This window comes from Pseudopipra pipra, chromosome 4 (genome assembly GCF_036250125.1).
Source record: "Pseudopipra pipra isolate bDixPip1 chromosome 4, bDixPip1.hap1, whole genome shotgun sequence".
Lineage (NCBI taxonomy): Eukaryota > Metazoa > Chordata > Aves > Passeriformes > Pipridae > Pseudopipra > Pseudopipra pipra.
Window position 1 is genome coordinate 64,765,147 of NC_087552.1, and position 27,225 is coordinate 64,792,371.

The 27,225-nt window shown below is 38.0% G+C and overlaps 1 protein-coding gene across 9 annotated transcripts in view; it reads left to right on the top strand.

Annotated features, from left to right (window-relative positions):
* The window catches only part of SORCS2 (sortilin related VPS10 domain containing receptor 2), a 546,495-nt gene that overhangs the window by 472,501 nt on the left and 46,769 nt on the right, over positions 1-27,225 (top strand). For all 9 annotated transcript variants that reach the window (XM_064653301.1, XM_064653303.1, XM_064653306.1 and 6 more), the window contains exons 10-14: positions 330-476; positions 1,829-1,931; positions 12,755-12,831; positions 18,193-18,284; positions 19,719-19,826. In XM_064653301.1, the coding sequence (XP_064509371.1) occupies positions 330-476; positions 1,829-1,931; positions 12,755-12,831; positions 18,193-18,284; positions 19,719-19,826 (527 nt within the window). The remainder of the gene's footprint in view (positions 1-329; positions 477-1,828; positions 1,932-12,754; positions 12,832-18,192; positions 18,285-19,718; positions 19,827-27,225) is intronic.

A 27,225-nucleotide genomic window follows, 5' to 3' on the forward strand; every position in this document is an offset into this window, starting at 1 on the left:
GCCATGGTATGGTAATTTTTGTATTTTGCTGTATAAACTACATGTAATTTGATTAGCCTTCTGACATTGAGAGAATTGCATATACTTTTTAAATAGACTTAGAAATACAAATCAGTTTGTAACTGTCCTCCCCATCCCCCTTTCTCCCTTTCCTCTTGTCTTTTTACCTTCCTTCTATATTTTTAAGGTATCATTAGCTTTCTATTCAGTTTCCAGGAGAAAGTACCTGAGACACAGCTCAGAGCCACAAAAGAGCAGCTAATCAGGGATAATCCTTGTTGAAAAAATGTGTATGTGCTGGATATTAACTTCTCTCCTGTATGCTTCAGGTCAGAGGTGTAAAAGGAGTTTTTCTGGCCAACCAGAAAATTAATGGGAAAGTTACAACTCTGATAACCTACAACAAAGGCCGTGACTGGGATTTTCTAAACCCTCCAGACATGGATATGAATGGCAAACCAACAAACTGCAAACCTGTAAGTGGTTCTTTTTTGTTTATCCTCTCTATAAAGTGCACAAGAATTATCTGTATGTGCAATAGTTCCAACAGCCCAAGAGCTTTATGCTGAGTTTACCAGCCAAACTAGAAGACAAATCTACTTGTATTGTGTGAGCTATGGTTTCACAGACTCACTCTACAGTCATCTTGTAGAGTGAGTAGTCAGGGCTCTCTGCTGCACTGTATTTAGTATTTTAGGTCACTTTGACACAAAGAGGACTTTTTTTTTGTGTCAACCACACAACCCAGTTCAGAATAATCATGACAACAGTCATTTGTGTCTGGATATAAGGGTCATATAATGAGTTAAATAGAGTTTATCAATAATTTTTCTGTTTTCATCTTTCATATTTTTTTCATATTAAATCAAGGTTCCCTGTTGAAGGGAACTTCTTACAGTTGCTTGAAAATAAGTACTGCAATCACCTGCACGAAAAAGTCCTTTCTTTTTGTAAGACAATATTATTTCTGTTTGTTTAGATGTCCAAGCTACCATACTGTTTTGTTATTTGCAAAACTATACTGAAAACCTTGTATTTTTCTCACTGACTTTCTGCTCCTGAGTACTCAAAGCTCTGCATTAGTGGGCAAAATAAATGCTTGTGGTCCTGCCTCTGCCAGAGCTTTGTTCCCTCTCCACACAGCAGAAATGGAAGGCTGGAGCTGCCAGTTCCTATTTGAAGAGTTCAAGACTGGGCTACAAGGTTCAAGTCTGCAGGGCTTGATCCAGATCATTTTGAGATGAGTGGAAAGATTGCAGTGGCAGTGGTTCCCAGGCGATGCTGGCAGCCCCCTCCTGGTAAAGCTCATGGCTGGAATTGCTGTGAACAATATGACCTTTGAGTGCCACTGCACAAAGGGCAAGAAACAGTAAGTTGCTTAGGAAGGAGAGATGATGTGTCCAAAAGTCGTTAAGCTATTTTTCATACCACTTTTTTACTAAAAAAGACATTTTCAGTCCAAGCAGTTGTTTTTAAACATCATTTTACCGGTTACCTGGGACCAACAAACATGCAATATTTGTTGCTGTTAGTTAGTTAGCATTTTTAAGCAATTATTCTGTCAGAAGGGGGTTTTATACAATAATTTCACACTGGAAATCTTTTTGTTGAAACAATGGCACACTACACAGACATCATCAGAGATTCTTGTTAGAAAGTGAAGGTTGATATTTCACACTGGAATTTGGCACCACGGGAAACAGCCATTCTTTTTCTCTGTGAAGACAAACATTGCTGAAGCTGCTCTCTCTCTGGGCTTTCACTGTTGTAGCAGCATAACTGTTAGCTGTTATTTGTAAAACTTGTTGTCTTTTTCTTCCCTCAAAAGCCTGATTGCTACCTTCACCTCCATCTCCGGTGGGCAGACAATCCCTATGTGTCGGGAACAGTCCACACGAAGGACACTGCACCAGGGCTCATAATGGGGGCAGGTAACTACATGACATTATGTTTTAAGACCTAAAATGTGGTGGTGGCTCTTTGTAGAACTTTTGGTTTATAAGAATATGGTGCTATGAAGGTTGCCAAAATAAGGCTTTCCTGCAGAATAATCTTTTAGGGAATCTCTTGATCGAACAGTTAAATAAAATTTAATTGAAGGCCCAGAACTGTATCTTTTCAGGCAGATCTGTAACGAGTTCCTGGATACATTATGCTTTGCTGTGCTGTGTAGTACCTCCTTCCCTATTAATGCAATGTGGAGGTGTGATGGTGGCTGAAGGACATATCCTGAATTCTTTTTCTCTGGAAGTGACGTGCAGGGCCTCCAGCATCATGAATTGCCCAGCAAAACTGATGCAAATGCTGGCCAAGCCTTTGTTTTTAAGCCTAGATACAGATAATTTGTCTTGTAATTTTTACTAGTTCCTTTCTGTCTAAAGAGAGATAAATTGAAAGAGACCTATGTGTCTCTGTGTTGGGAACAATGCTGGTTGTGGTTTCTGCATTATAACATCCATATGGAGCCATGTCACTCTGAAGTGGCATTTAGTGAAATAAATTCCATTGCAGTATTGAGCTCATCAAGAAAAGTATTCGCATACCTCTGTTTTACTTTGTATCCTTGTGATCCATCTATTAATTTTATTTAATCTTCTGTTTCTTTGTTTCAAAATTATCAAATCGTTAACTGTTCTAAGTGCTTTTTTAAATTGTATTATTTTATTCTTGTATTATGGATTATGTTTAGGTGGAATGCCACATTCTCTTTTCATAAAAATATATCTGTTTTTAATGAATAATGGCTTCTGGTTTAGCTTACGCTTGTCTCTTATGAAGAGTTTATTAAATTGAAAATTTCCTGAGAATATCAAGGTGAGCATATTTGGTGTTTAAAGAGAATGACAGCTGCCAGTACTTCCATGTAACTGAAGATTTCAAGTTTCTCCCTAGTGTAAAGGGGGTTTAAAGTATTTTACTGGACACAGACCTACCTGGTGAAATGCTGCTATGTTTTTATTGATACAAATGAGACTAAGAATTTATACAGTGCCCTTGTAGATAGATTTCTAATATGTGTTCAGTTCACATTTTATGAATTCAAATGTTTCAAAAAATAACATCCATTTCAGATCTCTTCTTTTTACATAAAGATACTCCAAAAGTAGGTTCTTAATTTTAGCCCCATTATATTGTGCCTAAATGCTTTCCAGTAGCAAATAAGGCAATGAGATTTAATTAATTAGTCTGTCACTCCTATTTTGTTTTTCTTTCTTCTTGCACTGTAATCTGATGTGTTGAACTGATCTTTTGATGGGGATTTGTAGAGGTTTTTAAAGTCCACTCTTCTCTGAGACAGTATTAGGGAGGGCAGGTTGTAGAAGCATATTTTGCCCTTAACTCCTTTCTAGAATGGGGTGAGATTTTATTGCTGTCTGTCTCTTACTGTGCCAGGTAGGTAAACTTGTCAACAGTTTTCCTCCATGTGATCATGAGGGAGTGTTTTTGATAACATCCAAATATCATTAGGAACTGAACTAATATTTAAATCTGACTTGGTTGCAAAGCAACCTATAGTGTAATGGGAATAGCATAGCAGCTGGCTAAAAACCCAGGATGGATGGCGTGAAACTGGGAAACATTTACCTGAGAGTAGTGCATCCTTTTTCTTGTAGGTCATGTAACTGCAGAGAGAAGGTTTTGTAGCCTTAAAAATTTTATAGAGCAACTACATCCCCTTGCCAACAGATGACCTGAATCAATTCTGATTTCGACTTGCATTTACATTATTTGGATGCTCAGGTCATCTGGATTCAGTGTATATGTTCAGTCTTACCTGGCAAACCTGATATTCTTGTAAACTTACACTTCTTATCAGAAATACTTTACATACAGTGACCTGGAATTTCCTTTGGCCTGACCCTTGAAACTGATAATCCTATGCAAATCAACACAAGTACTATGTTCTTAGCACATACAGAAATCAGATTATTTGGGCCACAACACATATTATTGGAATTTTAATGTTAGATTTAGAGAGAGCACATCTCTGGAAATGGCTGAAGGTGATAAAGATCTGTGAATGTCTGCTGATCACACCATGTCTAGGAACCATCAGTGCCTTGTGCTGAAAAAAGGGAAATGTATTGTGAGGGTGATGTAGGTAAATAATTGCCAACAGAGAGATGAAAATACTAATACTCTGTCAAAATATTGTACAGTGACCTTATTATTAAGAATGTGTACAATTCTGATAATCAATTTTCAGGACCAGTGAGCAGGTGCTAAGAAGGCCTGCTTGGCAGTTGATGGAAATAGAGAATATTTACAAGAACCTCATTAGCCGAGAAAATAAAGGACAATAAAGAATATGGGTTTTTCTCCTGAAAGTGTAACCATGGGATAGAAACAAGTAATGCAAATAAGTGGATACAAGCTAGAAATATGGATTCTAACCATGAGAACCATGAGGCTCATGGTCTCAATTATAGCAGTGTGGCTATCAATCAAAAATTAAAAAAAATTCCTTTAACATGGAGTTTGACTTTTTTGTAGAAAGCATATACAGCACAGCTGTTTGTGGTAATGGAAGAGCTAACCTGTGACTTAGGGACAGTTTTGATACTGTGCTTCAAAATCAGAGCTCAGAGACTACTGAATATTGTTTAATTAAAAAAAAAAATTAAATGGTGAACAGCATTAACACCCAGAGCATTTGGGAAAATACAGTAATAGGATTTTAAAATTACATCCTTTTAAACTCATACTTACAAATAAAAATTCTACTCTATTAAAGTTGAATGAATAGTTCTCAGGAATGCATATTTTTAGCTTATGTATATAGATAAATTGTGCAGACAGAATATTAAATTTTATAGCTGTATACAAAAATGTTCTTTTAAATAACCACTTTGCTCTCTTTAAGAAATGTAATAGGAGTTTGCATTTACATTTGAACATGCATCTTAATATTGGCAACAACTTCTATTTCTCACAGCATCAGCTATGAAATGTGTGTCAATTCATGTGCAAATTTTTACTATAAACTTGCAAAGGACTTTTCTATGAAAAATGTTTAGAGAAGGATAGCTTTTTCAGGTGCTAGTTTACAATAACTACCTGTTTAGCTTCCTATCCAGACGGCAAATCAAGCAAGGAGTAAATTCTGCACATTCACAGAAATTGAGGAAGTGTTAGAAAAGTTCTGTTTACTTTTTGTCATGTCAGGCCCAAATACATTGCATACATTGTGATGAATTTCTGTCATTTTTCACTAAAGTAGTATACTGGGATGCCTCTATAAAAAAGGATGAGGGAACAGGGAGATGATTGAGCATTTCCCAGTGCATTTTGTCGTGAATATCCTGCAATTCCTTTGAATTTTTCTCACATCAACATGTTCCTCAGTTCTGATTCCCCACTTCCTCAGCTGAACACATCTTCAGCTTGCCAGGCAAAAACTATCTGTCTGGGACATTTAAATACAAATTGATTGTATATTTGTTCTACACTGTGACTACAAGCTTACAAACCATGAAATTTTAGCTTATTGTGCATTGCCTGAAGGGATGTTATGACTCTATTAATTACCAATAATCCAGGCAAGACACATGTCTCTTTTTGGAGTTGGTAGGTCTGCATGTATGCTAAATTTAAGTGACTGGAAAAGATTTTCCATATTAGAAGGATTATCTAAGTGTTGCATATGGGGATTATTCTCGCAGTAAGCATGTCTAAAGTCACATATAAAAATATGGGTAAACACAGTAAGTAGCACTTAAAACATGCAAATTAATGGTAAATTGTAAATGAAAGTAATCTATATTTCACAGAATCACAGAATATGCTGAGTTGGAAGGGACCCACAAGGATCATTGAGTCCAACTCTGAACCCTGCACAGGACCATCCCCAAGAGTCACACCATGTGCTTGAGAGTATCATCCAAATGCTTCTTGAACTCTGTCAGGCTTGGTGCTGTGACCACTGCCCTGGGGAGCCTATTCCAGTGCCCAACCACCCCCTGGCTGAAGAACCTCTTTCTAATATCCAATCTAAATCTCCCCTGACACAACTTCAGGCCATTCCCTTGGGTCCTGTCACTGGACCCAGTAGGAACCTTCCAAAATGCCTGAGCAAAGATTTTTAATTACCCTCTTGAAATCTTTATGTTTTTCACAGCTATACCACCTTTCTAGAGAGCTTGGCTGGACACCAGTCATCACTAAAATACATAGCTTTCTTTCACATCCCTGTGCTAAACTGTCATGTGCAAAGTCTCAGACAGCTTGGAGTACTGTGTTAAACAGTAGTTAATGCCTCTGTGTTCTGGTTTTTGGGACTGCCACCCTTGCAATGATGGAACGTGTGATTTTACCCAGTTACTTCAAATCAGCCTTTACTCAGGAGGAGTAAAATGAAAAAGAGAATTTCCTGTATCCCAAAGAAAGGTTTGAAAAGATTTATAAGAATGCAAATAACAGAAATGAAAAATGACCCCCCTTAATAAAAAAATCAAAAATGCAGGCCATTTCCTTTTGCTTCCTGAATAGAAGCAGCAAGGTGTCCGAGCATAACAACAGCAGTCATACTGACTCAGGCCAAGAATCCATGTAACACAGTCTCGTGGCTGTGTTGGTGAGAAAAGCCTTTGGGGGAGTGTTTAAGGACAATTCAGGTGTAAAGGGTCCCCTAGGCCTTGGTTTGGAGAAGATACACACATGAGTCTTCTTTCCTGCCCCCGTCATTTAGTTACAAAAAGAATATACTATGAGACAAACTTGAGAAGCTTCTGTATTACAAACAAAACTTCATGAAGCTGGATGGGAAACACTCTGTCATGTGTCAGAGGAGTTTTCAGGTCATTTAAATCAAAAGTGATGTTAAAAAGATACCTTTTATAGCTCTGGCTAATACAGCCTTGTCATGGTTTAAGCCCAACTGGCAACTAAGCACCACACAGGCTCATTCCCCCTCCAGTGGGATGTGGGGAAGAGACTGGAAAGGTAAAAGTGAGGAAACTCATGGATTGAGATAAGAACAGCTTAATAACTGAAATAAAATAATAATAATTTAATAAGAAGGAAAATAACGAAGAGAGAGAAATAAAACCCAAGAAAGACAAGTGATGCAAATCAAAACAGTTGCTCACTTCCAACCAGTCGATGCCCAGTCTTTTCCTGAGCAGTGGCCTCCACACCAACCTCTCCCCCATTTTATTGCTGAATGGGATGACATATGGCCTGGAATATCCCTTGGGTCAGTTGAGGTCAGCTGTCTTGGCTGTGTCCATTTCCAATATCTTGTGCACCCCTGGACTGCTCTCTGGTGGAGTGGAGTGAGGACTAGAAAAGGCCTTGACTTTGTGTAAGCACTGCTCAGCAGTGACAAAAACATCCCTGTATTATCCACTTCAGTACCAATCCAAAACACAGCCCCGTACTAGCTGCTATGAAGAAAATTAATTCTACCCCAGCCCAAACCAGCACATGCCTGCAGTTGATCACCAATTCCAGACAGAGTAACTTTTTCAGTATGAACGTGAGTTGCCTTCAGTGTATTAGATTACATTTACTTGTTACCCCAGATGAATTTTGAGATCTAACACAGACCTACTAAAATGATAGAAAGGTTTCCATGTTGTAGTGGCACACCTGAGGAGTTACTGCAGATATTTACAGCTGTAATAAGAAGCACAGATTTTGGTGTGGCTCACTAGGCAAAAAGGACACCGATGTTTGTGGGTGTGTGGTACAGTCCAAACACCTGGTGGGTGGGAATGGTACTTAAACATTGTAGGTGTTGCCTTCCAGTCTTGGGTGAGCATAATTTGCCTGTTTCTCCCCTTCTGTGTCACTTGATCACAATGGCAGTTGTGCACATGTGTTATTGGCTGCCACACTTACCACAAATATGTTTCATAATTTTCAGATATGGGATGGAAACAATCAGAATGTCTCAGTTCTATTATGAGTGCTGCAGTGGCTTTGCATTTGTTTATATGCAGTGTTATTAATGTCAGGATTTTTTGCACTTAATTTGATGCAAATTGAGGCTGATGTAAAGGGGTTTATGGGGTGTCGTTACATGTGCTTTGTTTAATTAGCTGGCTTATCCAATAACACGACACACCATGAGGCAGCTAGAGACTAAAATTATGCACTTTATTTTAGATCTCAAAAAGTACAAAATGTTCCACATCATTGACATTATTTTTTATTAGAGTATTACAAAATAAAGTTAAAACAATGTAACTTAAAATAGAGAAAATTCATAACTCTTGTCACATTAAATAGAAAGGTTTGCTAATAAAGCTGTACGGAGTTCACTTAGTTCTTTATTCCAGTTCTACTTTTTCAGGCTAACAGCTTTCAGTGATATCTGTTGCTTAAGAAAGTCATCACATATCCCTGTGTGTTCCTGGAAATTTCCTTCTGTATGTCACCTCTCAGATTTGGCTGCAGGGCTGCTTCCCACAAATAGCCCCTTGTGCTTTGCAGGAGCCTCCCTGTCTTCCCTAGTTCTGCAGGTTTTCTGCTTTTGGCCTCAAGTGCCTTTTCTTTCTAAATCCACTGACAGTTTTTCAGCAAGACATCTTCTGCAGGACCCACAGAGCAAACTCCAACTGCATTGAAAAGTTTTATCATTCCTTACAGAAAGGTTTTCTTAGTCTGCTTGAAGACTCAACTTTATAAAATTTGCAAAATTATGTCATATAATTGTGTCTCCCAGAAAATCTGGAAGTTGTGAAAATTACAGCCTTCGTTTATGACACAATTAAATATTGTGTTAGCAGGCAGAAGCTCCTGCATCCACCACTTCTGGACGTTCACCCTTGGCCCGGGGATGGATTACTTTCGAGGGTCAAACAGCACTTAAGTCCCTTTTCCCAAAGGAGTACCCCAGACTCAGTGCTGTTATTCATCAGTTTGTTCGCCAGAATGGAATTATAAATGAGCCCACCAACTCCTTTTGCTCATTTATCAAGAAAAGGCAGTGAAGGTAAAACCAGAACTAGGAGAAGTTCATGTCTATCTTTTGACAGAGCTGCAATTACAGCACTGTTGCTAATATATTTCAGTCATTACCGTATCAGCTGGATAGAAAAGGCTTTTTAATGAAGCACAAGTTGATGCTGTTTAGTTTACAGACTAATTTTCCATTAGCAAGGCAATTTACCACTGAACTCTTTAAAGTGCAGATCCATAGCAATTCCTGAAATAAAGACCTACTCATGCAAGTAGATTTTAGTAAGTGGTGAAAAGAGGTAGAATAAACAGCATTTATCCAGGAGCAAAACTAACACTGCATTCATTAAAGATATCTATGCAAAAAAGGGTATAGACTGACAGAAATACTTTAGATTCTAGCAAGCAAATAAATATTTCTGTCCTCAGCTGTCCCATAGAAAACATTCCGTGAATAACTGCAGAAGCACAAGAATATACCCATTTGCAGATGCATATACCAGTGTAAACTATACAGAGGAAAGTAAGAATGGCAAAAGAAATATATTTTGTATGAGCAGTGAATCAAATCTCTTCCCTTCCTTTAACCCTGGGAAGGTGATTTCTCGTTCATATCTCCTTCTGGTGAGCAAATTAATCTTAAAGCTGTATTTGGAGAGAAAATATAACTGAATTCATGTGTGAAGCTTACCTTTTGAAATTGTCTCATTAAGTAATATTCACAGGAGGTTTAGGTTGGATATTAGAAAAAGATTCTTCACCCAGAGGCTGGAGGGCACTGGAGCAGGCTCCCCAGGGCAGTGGTCACAGCACCAAGACTGACAGAGTTCAGAAAGCATTTGGACAATGCTCTCAGGCACATGGTGTGACTCTTGAGGTGGTCTTGTGCAGGGTAAGAGCTGGACTCGATGATCCTTGTGGGTCCCTTCCAACTGAGTATATTCTATGATTTTATGATTCTATGACTTTATCATGATTCATTGTTGGAGTTTTTTTCTCTTATACTAGAAGATCTGCCTAAATGAATGCAATATGAATGTAAACAAAAAACGTAATATTCCAAGGACTACTGGACAGAATAAAACCACAGTTTGAATCTGTTTTTTAAAAAAAAATTAACCTTTAGTTAGGTCTTTGCTCTTTTGTCCTTAACACTGATGATGTGGTTGTAGCTTTCTGTCACTTCTGTCATAGAGGTTTCATTTTGATTGCTGGGCCTTCGTTTCTAAAAGCTAAATAGCCTTATGCAATAATGATAACTCTTCTGTGAACCATGTGATTGCCCTTGCCATTCCTGCTGCTTGGACCAACTCAGCAGGCAGAGCGTTGGGAAGGTGAGCCCGTGCCGGACAGGCCCCAGTGCTGAATTAGAGCTGGGCTGTTTTTTGAAGAGGAAGATGTTTGTGGGGAAAGAATAGGGGCTATTCACTCCAGAGTTACCCATTTCCCTTTCCTTCCCACTTGGAGTAACTGCTGTCACATCCAATAGCAGTCATATGGGTCATCCCTGCACTTTGAGTCTAAGCTGGTTTTGGCACATTTTTGCTCTTACAGGTTGTTACAATCCAGATTTAAGCTATAAGCTGCCCAGAGTCGTTACATTTTATTTAAGACTTTTTAAAAGCCTTGTAGTTCATTATAACCTCAAATTAGCGTCCAGAGAAAGAGCGACACACTCTTCTCTAAGAGAAATTCTTTTAATTTAGTGAGAAAAATAAGATATTTTGGCAAAAGGTTTTACAGGAGTAAAATACAACCAAGAAAAAATATTTCACTAAAACGCTCAGCACAAAGACCCCTTCCACAGTAAAGACCTGTTGGAAACAATCAATATACTAGCTACAGTAAAACACAATTTATTGGTTTTAAGTTACTCACAAGAGAAGGAAAAGAGGTAAAAGAAGAAAACAGATTAAAGGAGTAAAGAAAGAAAGAAAGAAGAAAGAGTGAAGGAGAGAGAGGAAAGGAAAAACAGTTACCGATAAGATCTGATGGTTCACATGGTTCAGGTTGCAGGAGAGGAGAAAAGAAGAGGCTCACATGGAGTCTCATGTATTTATAGAGTTCAGTTTTCCCTCCCAGGCAGGATACCCGGTCAGTGCCTTCCAAGCCAGAGTGAGTTGTGCTGTAGCCAATCACAGGCTCCAGGGGCATGGTGTGAGCAGGCTGCCAGCAGGTCTGCCTTGACTCAGAGCTGGCTACGGAGCCTTCATCTCTGCCGTGTGCTCTGAATGGGCTCAGCCGTGTTGGCTCTGCCATGTGCTCTCAGCAGGCTTTATGTGCAGGCCTTACCATGTACCTGCAGGTCTAGGCCCAGCCCTTCCCCCCCCACACACACACAGAGTGAGTTGGTTCCGACCCATATCAATAATTCAGAGAGATTTGGATTCAGTATCTCACACAGGTCTTACATCTACTTCGTCCATAGGAGTTTGGATCTTAAGCAGGTGGTCAGTCCACACACCTTCATCCATGTCGTACTGACCTTGTCAAATCTCATTACCTACAGGAATAGGGTCTTTTTTTTTCCAAATGACATGACCAACTAAATCTGTGCTGAATTATTTGATAAATGAGAGAGTGAAGTGGGTTGGAAAAATGAAAACCCAAGAAAATGCAGTGGCATCTTCCGAAACATCAGATGCAATTGAAAGAAAATAACTGACTCCTATAAATTCCCTGATTCAGTATAAATATCTTAATCCTGTCCAGGATGTATTTAGGGTTAAATAATGTAGAGTTATACAACTAAACAGTGGACCACATGCAACCTTGATGGTCTAAATAGAACATGTATTTTGGGCAGTGAGCACTGTCATTCCTCTTGGGAACCTTTCGGCGCTAGTGAGGACATTCTGCATAAACAGATCTGTTTTAGTGGTTAAAATCAGCTATTTATATAACACACAAGTGGAATTTCATACTGCTATCCTAATCTCAAGTGTTTTCTTTCACCGCCTCTTCTGTTTAAGAGGATCTGGTAACTTTCATCTTATTTCTACTGTAACAACATGCAAACCATATATTTAAGTCAAAATCCCCTGGAGAATAGCATTTAGAAGAAATATTGTGCCATGATTGCTTCTCCCCTAGAACACTGTAAACTACCTGGTGGTTTAATAGTTTGCTATATGAAATACCGCATGTTAAAAGATGGTGATCTCAGTATTTGGGACAGCATCTATGATCATCTTCCACAAGTTTAACAATTCTGTTAGATTTGCAGCAGTCTGAATTCTCCTCAGTATTTTTTGTCAAAATATTCAGTAGCTTCCTAGTCAATATTTAGATAAATCAAGTCATTCTGCTTTCAGTTCTTCTGCAGTTACACTATTTTTCAAAAGCCCTGTCCCCTCTTTTCAAGTGTTACATATTTGATCAGATTCTAGATTTCGCTATCACTTCATCAAGTCTTAAAGCTAAAATATTTTATTTTAACATTTTGAGTTCAACATGAATACTTTTACAGGCTATGATTAGGGTTAAGGTAAAGCTTTTGAGTTCATGGATATTTCATACTTACATCTTAAATACGTGTTGTTTTATAATAGTTTCTCAGCATGCAGCAACAAAACTAAAACATTGGTTTGTCTTCTGCATTTCAGTATTTGAATCAAGCCTCATTGCTCCCACCAATGGACAAGACAGTAATGGAAAGGAAGATTTTGAAAGTGTACATATAGTTTTTTTAAAGGATTTTGCTGGTCCTACCAGAAATTAAGTAAGCCTGATCACCTGAGTTTAGTTCTTGCTTTGACTTGGAAACTTCTTACTGTGACTAGCATCAGGGCTAGATCCAATCTTCTTGCTCATTTGGATGCAACTCTTGTTTTCTCCTGTTTTGTGACAGGTAACCTGGGGTCCCAGCTGGTTGAGTATAAAGAGGAGATGTACATAACGTCTGACTGTGGGAACACGTGGCGTCAGGTAGGAAACATAAATTATCAAGGAGCCTGGAAATAATTTTAATGTACCAAATGTGATGAATTTTATAATGCTTAACTAATCTTTAGATACCTACTCTTTTGAAGGAGGGGACCATTATTATCTCCATTTTGCTTGGAAACTGAGAGATTAAAGAGATGAAAATATTCAAATTTCATTGGAACCTGACAGCCTGATAAATTCGAGTCTTTGCAAATCCCTTCTTAAAGATCTTAAAAGTATCTTATGCAAAAAACATAGTGTCTGTTTAGCTTTTTAAGAATTTAAATAATCTTCCTGTGATAATGATGAAGTGGACTTGGGCTAGATCTTGCAGTACAAACATTCCAAGCTAAAAGACATGGCTTAGGTACAAAGGCAGAAATTCTTCAGCTTCATAGTCTGAAAACTGTTATTTAAGCATAAACTTTGTTCTTCATTGAAACTGAGTGAAAACATATTTTCAAAAAAAAAAAATAAACCTTTTCATTTCTGTTAGTATGATTTAATAAATTCAGGGAATACAAACACCAAAGTATTAAAAAGAGAACAGTGATGTGGTAATGCTGTCTGAATTCTGAATGTCTTTTGCTTCCACTGCCTAGAATCAGTTAAAGCATTGCACATTTATTATGTATCCTAAACTGCCTTGTCTCAGTGTGGTGGGTTTACCCTGGCTTAATGCCAGGTGCTCATCAAAATCGCTTTATCACTACCCTCCTCAGCTGGACAGGTGAGAGAGAATATAAAAAAAGCTTGTGGGTCGAGATAAGTCACCAATTACTGTCATGGGCAAAACAGACTCAACTCGGGAAAGATTAATTTAATTGCCAATAAATAACAGAGTAAGATAGTGAGAAATAAACCCAAATTTTAGAATACCTTTCCCCCACCCCTCCCTTCTTCCCAGCTCAGCTTTATTCACAGATTCTCTGCCTCCTCCACCCAGCAGCACAGGGGGATGGGAAACAGGGTCTGTGGTCAGTTCACCACATGTTTTCTCTACCGTGCGTTCCTCCTCATGAGGAAGACTCCTCACACTCTTCCCCTGCCCCAGTGTGGGGTCCATCCCACAGGAAATAGTTCTTTATGAACTTCTCCAATGTGAGTCCTTCCCATGGGTTGTAGTTCTTCATGAACTGCTCCAGCATGGATCCCTTCCACGGGGTGCAGTCTGTCAGGAACAGGCTGCTCCAGCGTGGATCCCTCGTGGGGTCACAAGTCTTACCAACAAACCTGCTCCAGCAGGGTCACAGCCTCCTTCAAGCATCCACCTGCTCTATGGGCTGCAGGTGGATCTCTGCCCCACCATGGACCTTCATGGGCTGCAGGGGCAGAGCTACCTGAGCATGGCCTGCACCATGTGCTTTAGGGGAACCTCTGCTCTGGCAGCTGGAGCACCTCCTCCCCTCCTGCACTGACATGGTATCTTGAGGGCTGTTTTACTTACATATTCTCTACTCTTCTCTCCTGCTGCAGTTGCTGTTGTGCAAGTTTCCCCCCACCTTCTTAATTACATGATCCCTGAGGTGCTACTGCTGTCCAACTGGCTTGACCTTGGTTGGTGACAAGTCCATCCTGGAGCTGGCTGGTGTTGGCTCTGTTTGGACATAGGGAAGCTTCAGGCAGCTTCTCAGAGAAGCCATGCAAACCTAATACACTCAGCAATGCCTATTCACAGGGATACTTTCTTTCTATATATATATGTGGCAACAATGCACAATACGATGTGGATTCTACTTATAATGTATATCCAGGAGAGAAAAAAAACTACCCTCAAAGGACTAAAGCATGTCAAAAAATAATTTCATTTCAGTTAAAATAGTGGTTTAGTGTTTAGCTGTAATAAAATTTAGTTATTTTCTTAGAACAATTAAATGTAAAAATGTTCTCAGTAGTGTTACTGAGCTTGGGGAATTTAGGGTTAAAAGAGGAAAATACAGACAGTTTCTTATATTGCTATTGTAGGATGCCATTAATACTCTGCTTTTAAAAGAACTTTTAAAGAGAAATATGTTATTTTTGTCATGAGAATGTCTTTTGATGTTTAAAAGATAAAATTTTATGCCAAATCCCTTCTTGAAACCTAGAATATGATAAATAGGTGTTTAAATGCAAAAGTCTTCCAGGATTTACAATGGGTACTGTGTTTTTCAATACTTCATAGAGGTCTCTCTCTTAATTTATTGTCAGCATTTGCCAAAGTTTTATAGTTTTTCTGGGGTTAAAAATAGGAAGAAAAGAGTGAAGGGGATCAAATCCGTATTTTACTGCTTTTTATTTGTAAGACACTCAGGTAAATGAGTGTGTGTTGCAACTTGTTGATGTGTGTTGCAACTTGACCCTAAGGTGCCTATTCATGCTGTAAAACCAACCATAAACTCATTGTGACCTCATTGTGACAATCAAAATGGAAAACACCATTTATTTTAATTAAAACTACTTCAAAGCCTTTGAAAGAGCTTGCTCAATCCTAATATTTGCAATCAGAATTAAATGTATTTTATGACCTCACTGCTCGCGACCAAACAGTTCTTCCAGATGACAGCAGTACATTTCCTTTCTCTGTTGGCGTTCATACAATGAGAGAGAAGGCTTCAGTCAGGTGATATGGGAATTTAAATAATTCAGTAAACTGCAAGTCTTGTGAGCTGGTGAATGCAGAACAAATCCCATGCTTTGACACAACTCTTCATCTGAGTTTAAGTTTCTGACTTGGAGACTTTGTGGTTGTCATTAGTGAGTGCCTGGCACCTTTGTCATGTGCTCACAAAATGTCGCAGGGCTGTTCACAGACTAGAAGGGGAGCATTCTGTGGGTATAGAGGCAGACCAACGCAGAAAAGTAAATATGAGACTTAAGAGAAAAGGCAGTTCAAGGAATTAATTAAAAACTTTCTTGAAATAATAGCAGTATTGGTTCATAGGAATATAGAACTATGGGGAAGGTCAAAGATCATGTAATTCAACCATGTGCTCTGAGACAACATCAAATGTACTAGGAACATCTCTGCAAGAACTGTTTGTTAATCCTTCACTGTAAGAGATTCAGGCTACATGGTGTTTCACCATTCTTCATAGATTTTTCTGAATATTTTTCAGTTCCTTTTGCTCTTGTTCTTCCAGTTTCACAAATTCTACAGGGTGATTTCTTCTTATCTTTAGAGAGGAGTGGTGGTTTCCCGTCACCTTTGAATAACTTTTTAGATGTGGAAAGGTGATTATCAGGTCTACCCAGACTGTAGGGATTTTCCCCTTGGAAACAGCAAACTCAAATCCACTGATTTTCCCAGTGAATCAAATTTTTGAAGTGTTTTTTTTTACCTTTTTGTTCCTCATTTATTGGACTGTCTAATATGACATGCCTCTCCTGAAGCATGATAAAACTGAATGCAAAATTACAAATTTTATCAGTACTAAACAGAATAAAATGATTGCCATTGATGTTTTGACATTACTGGCACCCCATTTCAGAAGATTTCTATTCCTTGCAGTAGCATCACATTGTTGATGCAAATCCAGTTTGTGATTCTTAACTGGAGCCACTCCCTGAGTTTGTAATACATTCTCACTTTAACAACAATCCACTGATCATTTTCTTTCCATAATTTCTTAACCAGCTGTATATACTTAAATGATTTTAAGGCTCACAGGGGTCCTTCCTACTCTCTACAATTACCTGAAAGGAGGTTGTAGAAAGGTGGGAATTGGTTTCACCTCCCAGATAACAAGCAATAGGACAAGAGGAAACAGCCTCATCTTGCACCAAGAGAGGTTTAGATTGGATATAAGGAAAAATTTCCTTGGAACAAGCTGCCCAGGGAAGTGGCTGAGACACCATCCTTGGAAGTGTTCAAATAACATGTGGATATGGCACTTAGGAACATGATTTAGTAGTGGACTTGAAAGTGTTCAGGGTTTATGGTTAGACTCAATGATACGTGGGGCACTGCCATGCTGCTTCTCTGGGAAAACCTTATTTGGATAAACTGGTACAGATACCAGCTTCCTTTATCCTCATTATGATGCCTGAAGCTTTGGGAGACTTCATGTCCCAGCATAAACTGTTGCATTTTGATTTGAGCGGAAGTTCAAACAAAGTTTAGAGGAGGATCAAAACTCTGCTTGCTTTTCTGACTCCAGCTGATCTCATCCTTTTGAAGTGCATCTAAAATTAATGTCTGTCCTTTACTGAAAATATGCAGCTGTGTAGAATAAGTAGATAGGACTATAAATGCCTCGTATCAGGGTTTTGCCTGTAAATTTGCAACACTGAAGAACTGATCAGACACTTGAAACCCTAGGATCCCCATAAAATATGTTCTTACTAGATGAGAAGAAGACTGAATTCTCAACCCAAATTAAATGCTTGCTATTTTTTGAAGTAGTTGTGAGTATGCTTTAGGATATTTCCACTGCAGCTCTGGTTCAGTCTTGCTGATAAATTCTCTAAATGTAGCACTCACTTTTGCCAAAAAAAAAGAAAAAAAAGCATTTGTATTGTCAATATTTTTTCATTCACATAGCAAAGTAAAGCTAACCTTTATGGGTTTTACCTTTGCTTTGACCGCATGTTTGTCTAGTGTGTGTGATAACTCTCACCTTACCACATGCTCTTGTGTTAAATGAACTTTCACATGTTAATAACACAAGTAAACCATGTCTTAAAACAGATTTCAGATGTAAGAAAGGGAACATATCTACCTGTGGATTTATTTTAGTACTGCTGATGACTTCTAGAAAATAATTAAGGAATAATTAAATAATTTAGGAAATTTTTAATCATTTATACCATTAAATCAGTATTACATGTATTTTGGTTCAAAACTCAGAGTGGCCTCCATGGGAGATCACGTGTTTGAACTTAAATAAATCACTGACACTGGAAATGCAGAAAACATGCTTGTACCAATTATTTCAAGTTCTGTAGTTTCTGGGTAACGTGAGAAAGTCAGGGGCAGCAATACCTTTCCTATTTTTCTTAGAATTAAACTGCAAAGCATTTTATTCTGCAAGGTACACAGAATATGGCAAATACCAAAGTAAGGTGATAGGTCACTTGGTGATGTATAATAGGAAGGAATGGAGAATGCACACTATGAGAAATATCATCTTGGGCTAAAATCATTTAGGCAGTTTAATCTAACTGTGATTTGAACCTGAACATTTTGTGATTCACCTACTTAACTTCCTTTTCTTTTACAGCTGGAACAAATACAGGAGTTAACCTGACTTTTATGTCCTTTTCAGTTTGAAGTGTGGACATTGTAAAATATAAAAGTCTATTAATCCTTGTTTGCTTGTACATTTTATTTCAGCTGTTTTGTACATTTGCTTAGCTGGCCTTTTTTTGTCTGACTTGTAGGTCTTTGAAGAAGAGCACCATATCTTGTACTTGGACCACGGTGGAGTTATTGTGGCTATCAAAGACACCTCTATCCCTCTGAAAATACTCAAGTAATCCTACAGTCAATTAGAGTAGAGCTATTGTGTATTCAAGACCTCAGGCAAAGTTCAGAGTTAAAGATAAGCATTTTAACATGATCATGTATGAAACACAGGTGGAGTCAACTTAATTTAACATTCATTAAGTCAATAAAATGCAGTTGGATGTTTTCTTAAAGATTATTTCATGGTGCTGAAGATACCATGGCATAATGCATTAATCATAATAAAATTCCCTTGCATCATTGTAGGGTTTTTTTGCTTCAAAGGCTATTCTGGAACTCTACAGTACAAGCCATGTTCACCATTGATTTTTATCTTCTGCTGGTTGACACCAGCAGTGCATGTCAATTATGCTCAACCTATGATGCTTATGTGGCTTATGCATGCAGTCAGGATAGTTCATTGGTACTGTAATAGATCTCTATCCTCTCCCAGGGCCACAGTGAAATTGGAGAATAGCCCTGAGTCTCTCTGGCAAGAGCAATATAATGTAGACTTTGAGAGCCAACAGGCAAAGTTATGTGTGCTTACGTGCCGTGTAATATGGTCTGCCAGAAACACAGTTTGTAGTGTGCATAGATCCTGTCATACAGTGATAATGCAGCGAGTGACCTTCTCAGCTTCTTTGGCTGAGAAGGAAAGGTTTGCTGCAAAGCATTTTGTTATAAAATATCAAGTTTTAGACTGCATGATAGTGCAGCAAAATATGGTAACCTTATGCAATAGCATGCAGAACTATGATTTTTAGCATAAAAAACCTGTAAGAGATCTTTATCACTTGTGACTAGCTTCATTTTTGCAGAATTGCATACAGTAATAGGAACTAACTGTGTACCTGTTTAGCTAGAATGAGTCATCACTAAACTACTATCCAAAAGACCTGGAGGAAATGTACAGAAGAAAAGAGATTTTGATTCCTAAATTTGGGCTGCACAGAATCTCTGAAATATGTTCTGTGGATTCATCAGCGTCTTCTGCAAATTTTTAAGTGGCTGGTAGCAGCTGTGAAGGGCCATCATCATCTCGGTGCCTGCAGTTACTGCATCTCCCACATGTTTTAGCAGTTGGGCTCTTTTACCTCTCCTGTTTCACTGACCTCTGCTTAACAAGTCTCTAGTCAGAGGCTACTAGAAAGAATGAAGCGTAAATTAACTTGCTTTTGAAGCCACAAGGTAGGAAGATAGTTTGTTGACAAAGCTCTTTTTATCTCCCTGAGAATTTTTATTGTTGTGGCATATTTATCATACACCTTCTCATAAAGATGTGAACCACTGGATATGATGCTGAAAAAATATCACATTACTATGATACACTGTCTAGGCATATTGTATTTTTGTGATCAAAAATCCTAGGCTTTAGTAGTGAGTTGGGTTTTTTTTATTAAGTGAATTCTGCTTTGTATAGTAATAGTTGGAAATGAAAGCCATTTCTGCTTTTTTACAGGTTCAGCATAGATGAAGGCCAGACTTGGAGCACACATAATTTTACCAGCACTTCAGTCTTTGTAGATGGATTACTTAGTGAACCTGGAGATGAGACACTGGTCATGACGTAAGGTTTTGGTTTCATCTCTGCTCTCAGGGCTCTCTCTCTGCTTATGCACTTGAGCATATTTTCAGTTGTGCATGTTTGAGATAGTCCTTGAGTCAGTCGCTTTTGCTTCTTGCAGTCACACAGACTCTTACACTGATGTCCAAACTGCTCTGGTATGTAACCTGACTTAGAAATTATCTGAGTGCAGTATTTCAGATTGTAAAAAGGATTATGTTCATAAGAAATCTTGCAAAGATACCACCAGGGAAAGTGGAATAATAAAACTACAATACAAATCTGAAAAATGTAGGGAAAAAACCCCCTACTTTCTCCATTTTTTTCCCCATGGATTTTTAGTCAGACATCAAAAATGTTAAATATCTATTGTCTTCACAGTGTAAGCAACTATATTGTTGTCCTAGTAACTAGCATTGCAGTACTTTGTGTAACCAAGCACTGTGCTAACAAATGCCTGTTTTTATTCTGTGTGGTGACTGAGGCAGATGCTGTGAATAGAGTTAAAAATAGCCAAATTCTGCAACTCAGGCCCCTGTTTATCTGTCTCTTTCCAAAGGGCCAGAGACATCTGGATCTGAGCTGAAGGTTTTGCTCTGTCTGCACAATAAATGCTAATATTTTAGAAGTGTCTGAGAGTAAGAAACACCTGTCCAGTTAGGGAGAAAGGCACTTGCTGGCTGCACCCAGAAAGGAAAGTGCACTCGGAGATGTGCAGGTTGTTGTATGTGCTGCAATCACAGCAGTTTGTGCGATCCTTTATAACGGAGCTCAGTGTCTTCATGACAAGCTTTTTCTCCTAGGAGTTACAGATAGAGCTGCCTTTAACCAGTAGCATTTTCCCCAGGGAAAAATAAATTAATAGCCCAATGTGGACTTGTGTAAAGGATCCTCAGCAAAACAGAAATCCTACCCGATGTACTTAAAAGCATTATGCCGACTTCTCTTAGTTATTTCTTTCTTTCTCCACTGCCTCATTTATCCTCCATTATACATTTATGGCCTGAGAAGAACAGTATTATCCCACCATCTTCCCCTTCTCTCAAGCACAGGTTTATTTATGGTATAATATATGCCACATGAAGACACTTATACCTCTGAATGAAGGATTTATTTCCATTGACTTCAGTAAAAGCAGAGGGATCAAAAGCTTATCCTAAACTGTACTTACTGGCAGATAAAATGATGTGTGATGACTATATGCTCTGGATTGTTTTTTTTCTTATTAAGTATCATTAAAAACAGTGATTTGGTGAAGATGTGTTTAAATACTGGCTGAATGGACTAAAGAGCTCTTGTAAGACACGATGCCTTTTTAAAATCATCAGTCTGAAATATATAAAACTGTAGCTAGTTTTGGTACATTGACAAAATGTACAGATTGACAAAAAAGCATCGTATGACATGTATTTCTAAAGGCAGAACAAGAGTATGATTCCAGCATCTCAATGCCAGACTTGTAGGATCTTACTTTTTAGCTAGTTCTACAGAACATGGAGGACATCAAACATTTAATATCACAGACTGGCCCTGAAAACCCTTTCAACCTTCCTGCCAGAATCTGAAGATAATGAGAAGAATAAACCTGCTGTATGCTGATGCTGTTGTATCAGCTTCCTTGTCTCTCCTGCTGCTTTTGATTGCAGCTTTACCTTAAGGGTGATGTTGTCAGCCCAGCAGTGCTCAGTCTGACTTAATGTCAAGACATTTTGTCGTTCTGTCTGGCTTAGTTCATTTTCTCTGAAAACTTATTCTTGCACTAAGTTGTTGTGCTTGAGTTCATCTACAGTGATTTGCTGGTTTTGAGTAATGTCATCCCCTAATACACACTCCCTGGAAAAAAACAAGAATCAACTATGCCACATTTTTCATTTTATTAGATAAAAATTTCTTCTGAGTAGAACATGGTAAGATGAACCTGTGTCTGGTAATGGAAATAAATTAGTAGTGTCTTTCACCTTGAGGAATCCTCAAATCCATTACTAAGGACCTAGTCTGACATTTTTCAATAGTATGGGAATTTGATTTTCTCCCTTTAGTGTGAAGGTTTTTTGAATAAAGACTTTGAATAAAGAGTCCAGTGTCAAAATGTGCATAGATTAGGAGAGAGAGCATAATTCTGAATTGGGAAGGTAATAACTGTAAAAGTCTGCAGCAAAATTGAGGAACAGACAGTATTTTATTTAAAGCTTCTAGAATAAACTCACAAAGGAGTCAAAGAATATTTTTCTTGTATAGGAAATCACTGTTACAGTAGGGTAAAGTCCTATTTCCACTGAAGTCAACTTAGGGATTTCCTTCAAGGTTTTTAATTTGTATTAAAAGAAAAAAAATCCATAAAAGGTTATCTGGGAAAGATATTAAGGGACCTGGTAACACTATCTGTAAGAGAGATTTCTCATCCTCCAGCATGGTGTCTGGGATATTGACCTGACTTCGAAGTGACTTGCATTTGAATTCCAGTTCTGCCTTAAATTATCCAAAGTCACAGAATCATAGAGTCACAGAATGCTTTGGGTTGGAAGGGCCCTTCAAGATGCCCAATACCCCTACCATGAGCAGGGACACCTTTCACTAGAACAAGTTGCTCAAAGCCCATCTGACCAGGCCTTCAACACTTCCAGGGATGGGGTATCCACAACTTCTCTGGGCAACCTGTTCCAGTATCTCACCATGCTCCCAGTGAAGAATTTCTTTCTAGGATCTAATCTCAGCTTACCCTCCTTCATTTTAAGGCCATTCCACCTTGTTCTATCACTACACACCCTTGTGAAAAGTCCCCCTCCAGCTCTCTTGTAGCTCCCTTTCAGGTACTTGAAGCTACTGTAAGGTCTCCCTGGAGCCTTCTCTTCTCCAGGCTGAACAACCCCAACTCTTTCAGCCTGTCATCATAGGACAGGTGCTTCAGCCTTGTTGAACTTAATAAACTCTACACAGGCCCTCATCTCAAGCTTGTCAAGGTCCCTCTGGATGGCATCCCTTCTCACCACACAGTTTAGTGTCACTGAAAAACTTGCTGGGGGTGCACTCGATCCCACTGTCCATGTCGCCAGCAAAGATGTTAAACAGCACCAGTCCCAATAGTGACCCCTGAGGAATGTCACTCGTCACTCTTTTCCATTCTAAAATGAAGTGGTCTGGTAAGCTTTACTGAAGAGGCAGGAGAATGCAAACCTGGTTGCCTCAAGTCTTCATTTTGGAAAGTTTTGTGTTTTCTCCAAAACAGAGAAGAAAACCAAATGTTAACTTGTCAAAAGTTTTCATAAAACTGAGTTGTCATCCGCCAGTCAACATTAATCTAAATCATTCATCCAAATCCCCTGCAGTATTCAAAATATGTACACACAAATGCCAAGGAAAATATATTTTATTCCATTGTGCTCTGCAAAAGACCTAGTCAAGATTTTTAGGAGTTTTAAGTGGTAAAGTATTCAAAAACTTTAGGAAACTCATTCTGTATAAAAAACAAATTCTAAAGAGACCTAGTTAGGAGTTTTAGGAAGGATAAGTAATAAAGTATTCATAAAGTTTAGGAAACTTGATCTGTGGGAAAATCACCTTCTAAATGAAGAGCTCAAATCTGCTGTTTATTTTTACTTAAATGAATAAATAGTCTTCGTTAAGAAATTTTCTCAACTGATTGATATGTTTTCATCAAAATATTGCATGGTCTAGTAGGTTTTATTTTGTGCTAAATTCTGTAAGAATGAAAGGTACTGCAACCCAGTTTTATATTTAACAATATCTTATATTTGGGAAAAATTACTTAATAACACTGGATCGAGTAACTACCTAGCAGTGCAAAAGGAAGAATTTTTGTGTGTCTGAAATATTGATGTTCCTCTTCAGAGGAATTAGTTAATGTAATAAAAGTTTCAAGCCTGTTAAAATTGCTTCTAAATCACATTTCAGCTTCTGAGAGTGTTTCCCAAACCAGGTTATTTAGATTGCAGTGTAAACCCAGTAGGCACAATAACCATGGTTCTGCAGTCCATGGCCCCTTTTAAAAGGCCAATAAGAGGTTACATAAAAGGACTGCTTTTCTTTATGTCAGGTAGAATCAAAATCTTCCTCATGGGTAATTGTATTTTTTCCAGAGGGATATTTTTTTCTATTGTGTCATAGAGTAGCAACTTAGGATGCTGCTGGTAACTTTATGACATCTCTGAACTGAAGAACCCCTGCATGCACATTTTTCTGTCTTGCAAGTTCATTGTTCCATTCCTTTTGGGTTCATAGTTGATAATGGAAACAAGAAGATAGTCAAATTACTCAAAACCAGGTAGATATTAACAGGTGTTAGATATTAGGGAGAGCCATCTGGATTTTTGCAGCTGTTGATTTTGCTAGGAATGTCAACCTCACCTTTAACAACATAAATAACAGTCAAACACTACATGTAGTTTGTGGGGCTTATTGTGCCACTCATGGCAGCACACTCCTGTTGTCTTTGAGTATCTTACTAGGTGGAGATACTTCTCTGTATTGTGAATGCTTCACTACTAACTTTCTCATACTACAGCACTTGTAAAAGGTAGATAGAGCCTCATAAGAGAGAATAGCTGATTTGCAAAGGCAAATTCTAGATTATTTTTGCAGCTAGTTAATCTCTTGCTCAGTTATTCTGCTTTCTGCATGAGAAAGAATGTATGTCTGTCAACAGATGGAGAAAACGTGGTGAAAAAAGCATTCAAAAAATAAACTTGTTCCTCTACTCCAATATAATCTAGGTATCAGCTCATGCAGGTGTACAGGTGCCTGTTTAGTAGCAATCTAATGCTTTTGCTGTCATCTCTGTAGACAAAGATGTTAGCAGAGGAAGTGCATTGTAATGTCACTGCCTTGGAGCCAAGACCTGTCTCTCTCTCTCTGCTCAAAAGAAGTTCAGTGGGTGAAGTTTTGTTTTTTTAATTTCTTTCCTTGAAGCTTCATAATGTACTCAGAAGCATGATGCTTTCAGTGTCACTCTAAAGCCCCTATTTAGAGCATTTTTAGGGCAGACCTGGTAATATATTTGGATAAGAGGAACTGAAAGGTTAGGAATCCATGTTCTGTAAGAATGTTATCAACTTGTCCTTATTTAAGGGGAGAAGGACAGGAAACAGGTGACAGGTGACTTTTTCATTCCGAATAGAGTCTTTGTGTCATTTTGAGCCCCTGTTGCTGAGTGCCTGAAGCTTTGGTGCTCTAACTTCGCTTCCATTTTACTTTCTATTTCAAATAAATAGACATTAGAAACTTATCCAACAAATACTTTTTTTTAAGCATTTTACTTCATTTTGGCTGGGGATTTGAATTCTATTTTGCTATAATTTGCTCTGAAAATGAAGGAGCCACAATTTAGGTGACTATAGGCTATTAACTCTAGCTCTACTAGGTGACATCTGAATGAAGAATTTCCAGTTGTGACAAAAGAGACCTGATTTTTAAATACGGGAGTAGGGGAAAAAAGTAGTATCTAAAGAATTAATTATAAAATTTTGTAGGTATCTCAGATTAATTTGATCTTTAAGTGAGGTGACAGCAGGGAGTTGAATGATGCAAAGCTATCATCTACAGTGTCATATGTTTCTCTTTAATCAATTTTGTTCACTGTGTACTTTGTATTTACTTCTGCATAAAGCATCAGGCTAGGCATTAAATCTGCAATTTCTTCCGAACAGCTTTTATGTTAAAAGGTTGTTCTTGAACAGGAACTTACCAAATACATTGGAAAAAAATTTTGGAGGCAATTCATAAAGATTATGGAATCCAAAACTTCTGGATAAAGTGGGAACACCCTCATCCTGCTCCTCCCTAACACTTCTCAGAACCTAAGCATTCATTTCCGTTCTTTTTTCCCAAATGATCTGAAACCAAGATGTTTTGGCATTAAAGAATGAATGGCAATTACTAGTTTTTGGGAGCAGGAAGCGATGAAAAAAACCCATATTTTGGTTCAATTTCAACTAAATTGTTTCCTCCCCTCATTTTTCATTTTGTCAGCCAAAAAAATAGAAAACAAAAGAACAAACCAAAAACTACAACCCAACCAAATAACCCTGCTCTTCTCTTTAGTGCATTAAATATATGCATGTGTTTGTAGTTTAAGGCATTTAAATCATAAATGTCTCAGTATAGTTGCACATGATCTGTTGTGTACACAAGTACTCTTTATGTGCAGTTGCTTTATGTAGGCAGGTGTCTACTTTTGCACATGGAAGCATTCATCATTTCTGTAGCTGCAATTTAGGAAGGCCACTGAAACATGACCTCTGTTATGTTCTTTTGGGGAATTAGAAAAATATGCTGAATTATAATCTTGATGTATAACAGACTGCAGCTTGAATCTTACATTACTTTCATCCATTTTACTAGTACAAACTCTTTGACTTATTTAGGTTTTTGTTGATTTTACAATGATGTAAAGGAAGCAAAGACAACTGTTGGAAGGAAAGTGTGGCTATAAAGATTAACCTGTTGTTTTCTTTTTTTTTGGAAAATAGTAGTCTTTAAATACCATTGTAGTACATAGTCATGGCTAACCTGCTCTACCAACCCATATCTCCTTGGAAAATCTTTCCTTAATTGTGTTACTTCTGTGAGTTAAGGAGAACACTACCTGTTAGCAGTGGCTACACTAATGTACATCCTTCCATGCCACAACTTCATCATTTTGCTCCCTCAGCTAGGTAATTTCTCCACAGATTTTGGCCTGTGTCTTGCTGTATATTCAAAGGCACTATAATAATATTGACTACAACAGGCAGAACGAAAAGAAGGTTGTCACATTTATTTGCTTTTTCGGTGATATTGTCATCATTTGTAGTAAAGGTCTAAGTGAATCAAAGGACTCAGCTCTTTGAGCTCACCATAAATTGACAAGAGACTTCTTACACACTAATCCTTTTACGCAGGAGACAACTGAGAAAGTTGCTGCTGTTTTAATGTAAATGGCTTCTGATATCTAGTGAACTGTAAGGTAGATTGAGTATTTAATCTGAAATTGCAATTGTGTTTTAAAAATTATCGTGGAGGTCTGACAGTTTAAAAAATATTTTAACAATACAGTAAGTTCACTGATAATTGTGTTTCCTACTAATATGATTTAGTGGAGAAAAAGAAGCCTCATATGGAGAACAAGATATAAATACTGGTTTTTAGCAAAGCTCTGTGACTGCTTCCATTTAAAAGTATAGGAGACAGAAAGAGTTGCTAAAATAATTAACTAGCATCTCTTGAGAGTGTGGTTTCCTTTCCCAGCTTGTTCATGTACTCACTGTTATATATTGAGGTTTAGATCCATAAAGAATTTTAGGTACATGCTTGGATATCTTTGCTTAGGTGCTGCCCAGAGGAATTTAGACATTTTATCCAAGATAGAGCCATTGAGATTGCCTATATCACCTGTATGTGGGATCCT